The sequence below is a fragment of the Urocitellus parryii genome, chromosome 15, assembly GCF_045843805.1.
Source record: "Urocitellus parryii isolate mUroPar1 chromosome 15, mUroPar1.hap1, whole genome shotgun sequence".
NCBI lineage: Eukaryota > Metazoa > Chordata > Mammalia > Rodentia > Sciuridae > Urocitellus > Urocitellus parryii.
In genome coordinates, this window is record NC_135545.1 from 12,912,589 (window position 1) to 12,919,883 (window position 7,295).

At 52.3% G+C, this 7,295-nt stretch overlaps 1 protein-coding gene across 1 annotated transcript; it reads left to right on the forward strand.

Annotated features, from left to right (window-relative positions):
• Positions 1 to 255: 255 nt before the first annotated feature.
• Actmap (actin maturation protease) lies at positions 256 to 7,252 on the forward strand. The gene is made up of 6 exons (XM_026411572.2): positions 256 to 1,295; positions 2,750 to 2,818; positions 3,265 to 3,389; positions 3,683 to 3,812; positions 3,903 to 3,973; positions 4,789 to 7,252. The coding sequence occupies exons 1-6, from the start codon at positions 976 to 978 to the stop codon at positions 5,124 to 5,126; spliced, it is 1,053 nt and encodes a 350-aa protein (XP_026267357.2). The 5' UTR covers positions 256 to 975; the 3' UTR covers positions 5,127 to 7,252.
• The last annotated feature ends 43 nt before the right edge of the window (positions 7,253 to 7,295 follow it).

The window sequence follows — 7,295 nt, forward strand, 5'->3', positions numbered from 1 at the left end:
TCAGTAGTTCGACCAATCGGAGGAAGCGTCGTCCCTGGGCCCTGAACTTGCCAATCAAAACCACACTTGGGTTCCCGCCTCAACAGAAAAGTCCCGCCCCTCTGCAAGGAGAGCCTACAGGCCAATCAGCGAACGTCACGAGCTTTTTGCCAATCGGGACGCGGCTCGTGCCCTAGTCTCTTCCGGAGGCAGTCCTTTGAAAGTCCCACCTCTTCCCTACAGCCGCGTGTCTTCTGTCACGTGATCACCAAAGGGGTGGGCACGCGCCGCGCGTTTTGCCCTACGACACAGGAAAGGCTGTGTGCGCGGAGGACGCCATTTCGCGCACAAGGAGACGAATTTTGCTTCCCAGACGCCATTCCCTATCCCAGCGATATCACGACTCCGTCGGGCCACCGATCTCAGCCTTCTCCTCAACTTACGGACTTTGCTAATTGTTGATTCCAGGACCTTCCCTGCACTAGACCATTTTCCCTACTCAGTGTCTGATTTGACCTCTTGACCTCTGGCTCAAAGGTCAGCTCCAAACTTCTGAACTCGGGCTTGGGATGTGAGGGGGGACAGAGTCTTAATTCCTCCATTCTCTAGCCCCAGGTTCTAGGTCTCACCGTGCAGGCGCCCCATATCTCAAGATTGACCCAGGAATTCCTTATCCAGTCCCAGAGAATAAAATAATGCATGCACGTTTTCCCTTAATAAGTCTCGAAATGCAGCCCAACCCACCTCAGTTCCATGCCATAAATCTGTTTCTGGATTTATGAACCCCACTCTGTTGACCCTCAGTTAACCTCAGGGCTTAAATCAACCCTGGTTCTTCCTCCCATGGTTCCAGGTTTTAGCCCTGATCTTTTCCGACCTGCTACTCAGCTCCCAGATTCTGGAACTCAGTTCTAAAACCTTTCAAATCTAGAATCCTTTTGGAGGATCCTCCTCTCTTCCATTCTCTACCCCTCAGCCCATCTTATAGACCCCAAAATGACTTCTCCATGCTCCTCTTCCCTAGAACCCTCAATCCCTTTTCGAAGATCTCCTGAACCTCAAGCCCCCATCGTCCCAACTCCTCCCCTACCTCCCAGTCCCTTGAACTTGGCCTTTCTACCCCAACCTTGTAGTCTCCAGTCCCATATACCCCCACCACCCCCGCTGCCTCCTCCACCTCCTGCCACTAGGGATGCTCCCCCCCACGTCTACGGCCTGGAGAAGAGCCAGCTCCTGAAGGAGGCCTTGGAGAAGGCGGGCCCAGTCCCCACCGGCAGAGAAGATGTAAAGAGGCTCCTGAGGCTGCACAAGGACCGGTAGGGTCTTCCAGCCCCTCCCTGCCCACCCAGGGTCTGACCAAACCACCTGTCCCTTCACCCATCTCCTCTCCAGTTTTCCCATTTCTCATGGTTCTAGTTCCCTGCCTAGGCCCTTCAGCAGTGGTGCGCCCCCCCCCTACAGTGAAGAAAGCTGCTCTCAAACGTGCCTACTTCAGAGGCAGAACTTTCCACAGCCTGGAATGGTCAGGGCTGTGATGACAGAGCCTAAAGACACTGCCTGACCCAGGCTGAGAGGTCACTGGGGGGCTTCTGGAGGGGGGGAACCCCAGCATAGCTGAGCAAGTCAGGTAGGAAGGATGTGATGAGAGTGTACTGCTTGGGCAGAGGCCCAGAGTTAAATGAGGACATGTTCTTTTTCAGTCAGGTACTGCAAATGCTCCTTAACCAGACAGACACAGGGCAGAGATGGGCCTGGGAAGGTGGGCGAACCAGCTCACATGGGATATGGTGGGCCTTGTGAAGGGAGTTGGACTTTCCAGGACACTAGGGAGACAAGGAGAGGCTTTGCCTCATGAGAAGAGTTCAGGGTCCCAGGGAGCATCCAGGGACTCTGACAGTAGGGAGGGAAGGGGGCTAGACATTTCCTAGGGACATGACTTAGAAAAGAGAAAAAAGAATTTGCCCAGATGCACAAAGGAACTCCTGAACTCTCCAGCCCTTTCTAACCAAGCCACTGTGAGGCAAGTTGAATGCAAAAATTGCTTGTCAGTGCATGTGCGTGATTAGTATGTATCAGATATTATTGTGTTTTTAAGTATTAAGTTACTGTGATTCTCAGCAACCCCATAAGAACATCTCATTTCCAAGAAAACTGAGGTTTATAGTGGTGAAGTCACTTAGCCACAGTGCAAAGAGAAAGTCCCCTTTGAACTTTGGCAGGGGGTGTGGTCCTTCTAACCACCCTGCTGTGGTGTCATTCCCCTTTGCCAGGAGACATCCATACTGGGAACCAGGGTGGGGCTGGTCAGGCCTGCAAAGATTGATTATCAAGGTGATCTCTTAGGCCTTAAGCTTGTTGTTACCTGGTTTTATTCAAGGATGAATTTAGAGATTTTCATCTTGACTTTCACCTTGTTTAACAGACTTTAAGAAAAAGAAAATATCACAGAATTTTGGTATAAGACACCTCTTTTGAGATATTTCCTCAAATCTTTCTGACTCCTAGTTGCCTCACATCTGCTCTTTGCCCTTCAACTCTAGGGTGAAGGCAGGGAGCAGGCAAAAGAACAATTCCCCCCAAACAGATGAGGAAACTGAGGCTCAGTGAAATTAAGTGCCTCATCAGGATAGAAGGAAGTCAGTAACTGAGCCAGGATCAGCCCTTAGGCCTTGTTCCTTGTGTTCCCTTCCCTGTCCACCTGCTGCCAGCTGGACCTCAAGGGGAACCCTCAGAGCTATTCCCTTGTGACCTTCATTTGGCTCTACTTCAGGTTCCGTAGTGACTTGCAGTGGATCCTCTTCTGTCGTGACCTGCCCTCCCTCATCCAAGAAGGCCCTCAGTAAGTGCCCCATTGTGGGACCTGCCCTGGTTCTGCCCTCCCTGGGTTTCCTGAGGACTCACCTGGGAGTATGGAAGACTCCCGGCTTGGAGAGGAGAGGGAGAGGAGAATGTTGCCCTGCAGGGCCTGGGGCGTGCTTAGTGAACAGTGGAACACACAAGCGAGTGAGCTCCAATTGAGGGAACAAATGAACCTGGTTCATTGGTCTGATTCTACTTTGGCCCCTATTCCCAATAAGCCTCCTTGACCTCTGTCCCCACCCTCTAGCCCTGGGCTTAGGCCTGGGCCATCCTCTGTCATAACAGGGAATCGGGTATCCTCGCCTGGCCTGGGAAGGGGAAGGAGAGCTCCCCCAGCAAACCTGCTCCCCACTCTTGCTCCAGGGGTAAAGGGAGCCGAGTAATGGCATGAAGTAAGGGTTGAGGGTCAAGACCTGTCTCTTCCAGATGTGGGTTGGTGGCTTTGTGGATGGCAGGCACTCTCCTATCACCCCCCAGCGGCATCCCCCTGGAGAGGCTGGTGCAGGTAGCCAAGGAGAGAGGCTACACTGCCCAGGGAGAGATGTTTTCTGGTGAGTTGGGTAGGGAAGGGTCCCAAGCCCCGGGCTTCGTTGGCTTTCCCTAGGAAGGAACCAGGAGGTTGGTGGGTTGCAGTAGGCACGTGTGAGGAGGGTCTCATTCCATTTCCCGGGTCTGTCTCTTTGCCTTCTGCCACCTCCTCACCATGACCATGAACATGGGGCTGACTCCCTTTCTGGATTTGTGCCTCAGAGCAGATGGGCATGGTGAGGGATAGAAACATGGGTCTTGTTAACAGGGGGCCGGGCACGTGCTAAGCCATCTCTGTATGTGCTCTCACCTACAGTGGCAGATATGGGCAGGCTGGCCCAGGAGACATTGAGCTGTCAAACCGAGCTGCTCTGTGGCGGCCTGGGTGGTCCCAACAGAGACCTTGTCCTGCGGCACCTTATCACTGGATATCCCCTGCTTATCCCGTATCCCAGGGTCTAGGAGTGAGCAGGGCAAGTATGGCAAGGGTGGGTCCCAGGACCGGCCCATGGTTTTGGCCTTAACACCGGCTCCAGCTACGATGAGGACTTCAACCACGAACCATGTCAGAAGAAGGGCCACAAGGCCCACTGGGCAGTGTGTGCAGGTGAGTGTCCCCTCCTTTGCCCCGTGCCCCTCCCCCTGCATCTTCCCGGCCCATTAACCCTCTCACATTCTCCCTCCTGTGCTGACACCTACATAGCCAGGCCATGCTCTCACATCATGGACCAGAACTGGGCCACCCATCCCCACTGGGTTCTGAGTACAAGACCTGGCAGATAGCAGGTGCTTCAGACGGCTGGCCGTTGGGATTTCCACAAACAGGAACTCAAAGAGTGCAGACTCAAGGGTCAGACATCCTGGGCTCTGGGCCCAGCCCAGCCACTTCTAGGCTTTGTGACTCTGGGCAAGTTTCTTCACCTCTCTGGGGCTCTGTTTTCCATCTATAAATTGGTGACTGTAGAACCTACCTCATAAGGCATCTTTATAGGAAGGCCACCTAAAACTCAAGAGTAGCACTTGGCAGTCTCAGTAAATGTCACCATTATTGTCATCACCATTCCATTTGCGTGAAAGACCAGATTTGTGCATATCAGGACGCCAAGATCAAGGATATGCTGGGCCTCTTCATGACTCTGTGGCCTTGAGACCTTCTCTCTCTGAACCTATCTTTCCCAGACAGCTGGAGATGATGGTGTTTCCTCTGTCAAGTGCTACCATGCCACCTGCCCTGAGCTTGTGGGAAGTGGGACTTAAAGTGTCTGCAGCTTTGAAGCCAAGTGCCCTGGGTCTCAATCCAGCTCACTGGTGTGCCCACTGTTCTCCATTCCCTGTTACGTGGGGATTGAGGCAGCACATTCCTTGGAGGGTTGGAGGGAGAAGAAATCAGGGCATTGCCTTTCATCTCTTCATATCCCCCAGGGGTACTGCTGGGTGTGCAGAGTGTGCCAAGCCTCGGCTACACAGAGGACCCTGAGCTGCCTGGCCTTTTCCATCCCAAGCCTGGTGTACCCTGCCAGCCACCATCCATGCCAGAAGAAGGCTTCCCGGGAGCTGTCTTCCTTCTCTCCAAGCAGGGCAAGAGTTGGCACTACCAGCTGTGGGACTATGACCAAGTCCGGGATAGCAACCTACAGCTGACAGACTTCTCACCCTCAAGGGCTACTGACGGACTGGTGTATGTGGTGCCCACTGGTGGGGTGCGGGCTGGCCTCTGTGGCCAGGCCCTGCTGCTCAGACCACGAGAGTCCAGCAATTAGCTGGGATGTGGGTGCCTGACTGCCCCTTGGATCTGTCACCATTTGAAGAGTGCCCCAACTTCTCTTTCTGTGTGATACCTAAAGGTCTGGGCTGAATCTCTGAGAGCTTTCCACCTAGAGATCCTTCATCAGGGTCCCCCCACCCTTCCCATTCAAGCCTGGACATTGTCCCAAGTTCAAGCCCAAGCCTGTCTCTTCCAGATCAAATACCCATTGATTCCTATCTCCAGATCCTGTGTCCTGCACAGCCCACCTGAGTGTGCCATCCACCTCCTTCTCTCCAAGGACTACATTTTCTAAGCCACCATGACCTTGCTGGACATCTGCAGGAGCCTCCTTCCTGGACCCTTCTGCCCCGCTTCTGCTCACAGAACAGAAACTAAATGCTTCCCACTCAGCTCCCCTCTGCTTGTCCTAGGCTGTTCCTCATGCTCTGCCTACTGGCCTTACTGGTCTTTCAAGTCCCTAGAGTGTTAGGTACCACTTCCTCAGGGGACAGTCCCAGGACCTAGGCTAGGTGCCTACCCTGTCTTCTGGGTATTTCAAGTCCCATCTGAGAGCACGTAGGTCTGCCAACCCCCTCACCCGTGTTAATTCACAGGTTCTCCGGCCCTGTAAGGGAAGTACTTAGATTCCCTGTCTTAGCCCATTTTACACAAAATACTTGAAACCTTTGCAAAGAATAGGTTTTATTTGGCACTCTAGAGTGCTGGGAAGTCCAAGAGTGTGGCTGGCACCTGGGTAAGAGCCTTCTTGCTCCTTTTTTTTTGGTACCAAGGATCAAACCCAGGGGCATTTAACCACGAAGCCACATCCCAGCCTTTTTTGTTCTTTATTTTGAGACAAGGTCTCACTAAGTTGCTTAGGGTCTTGCTAAGTAGCTGGGGCTGGCTTTGAACTTACGATCCTTCTGCCTCAACCTTCCAGGTCTCTGGGATTACAGGCGTGCACCACCACAACAGGCTCCTTGCTCTTAAAGAAACAAGGTAGAGGGCATAGTACAGCAAGACAGAGCAAGCTCAGCTCAGGTTTCTCTTCCTCTTATAAAGCTGCTGCTGCTCTCAGGGGGGCCTCAAGATCTCATCTAATTCCAATTATCTCTTAAAGGACCCACCTGCAGATGCCATTAACAGGAATTTGGGGATGAGGTTTCTCACACATGAACTTAGGAGGGATATATTCAAATCATAGCAAATCTTCCTCCCCAGTTTGACATATACCCTGAGGCCTGAAGAAGTGGAGTCACTAACCCCAAAACTCACATGGCTGGCAAGTGGCAGAATCAAGATTCAAAACAGGTAGCCACCAGTTAAGCTGCCTCATAGCTCTCTGAACCTCATGGTGGTGCTGACCACAAACTGGTCTTTCCATCTATTGGTACAAACATACATGAGTGAGTGAGAGCTGTGATTTTTGGAGGACGGGGCGGGGGGCACTGCACCACTCATTTACCTCCTCAGCCCCCTTTTTTTTTTAAATTGTAGTTGGACACAATACCTTTATTTTATTAATATTTTTTATGTGGTGCTGAGGATTGAACCCAGGACCTTGAACGTGCTAGGTGAGCACTCTACCTCCGAGCCACAATCCCAGCCCAATCTCCAACCCTTTTTATTTTTTGTTTTGTGACAGGGTCTTGCCGAGTTGCTAGACTGGCAATTCTGCCTCCGCCTCCCGAGTCACTGGGATTATGGGTGTGCACCACCTAGTGTTATGATTCTTAGGTTAGTGAAAACCTATTATCTCCACTCTGAAAGGGAAGAACTGCAGTGTCCCTGCAGCACCCAGCAAAGTCACTTAGGGAAACTACAGTGCAGTGTTTCCAACCAGGGAATGGGATAAAGAAGAGGTGCATTCCCATCCCAGCCTGATATTTTGGTTGGCACTGTCCCTCTAGTGGCCTGTCCTGGGAGCCCCTGAGAGCAGTGCTGGGAGCTGTCTTCATCACCACTGTGTCCCCAGTATTGTCCAGCATAGAGCCAGGCATAAGAACAGCACTGAGTGGATGAACCAGCTGACCCAGAGCCTGCCTCTGTCCCAAAGTGTTCATTACCCCACCCAGCACTATGCTCAGAGTGTGTGGATTTGAGCCCACACTCCCAGATACAAAGAAGAATACCACAGCATTTACTTTGTCCTGTTTATTGGGGTGTTGTCATGGGTGGGAGG

Coding starts and splice junctions, on each gene's coding strand:
- Actmap (XM_026411572.2), top strand. CDS start 976: ATGACTTCTCCATGCTCCTCTTCCCTAGAACCCTCAATCCCTTTTCGA. Junction 1,296..2,749: donor CTGAGGCTGCACAAGGACCG/GTAGGGTCTTCC, acceptor GCTCTACTTCAG/GTTCCGTAGTGACTTGCAGT. Junction 3,390..3,682: donor CCAGGGAGAGATGTTTTCTG/GTGAGTTGGGTA, acceptor TCTCACCTACAG/TGGCAGATATGGGCAGGCTG.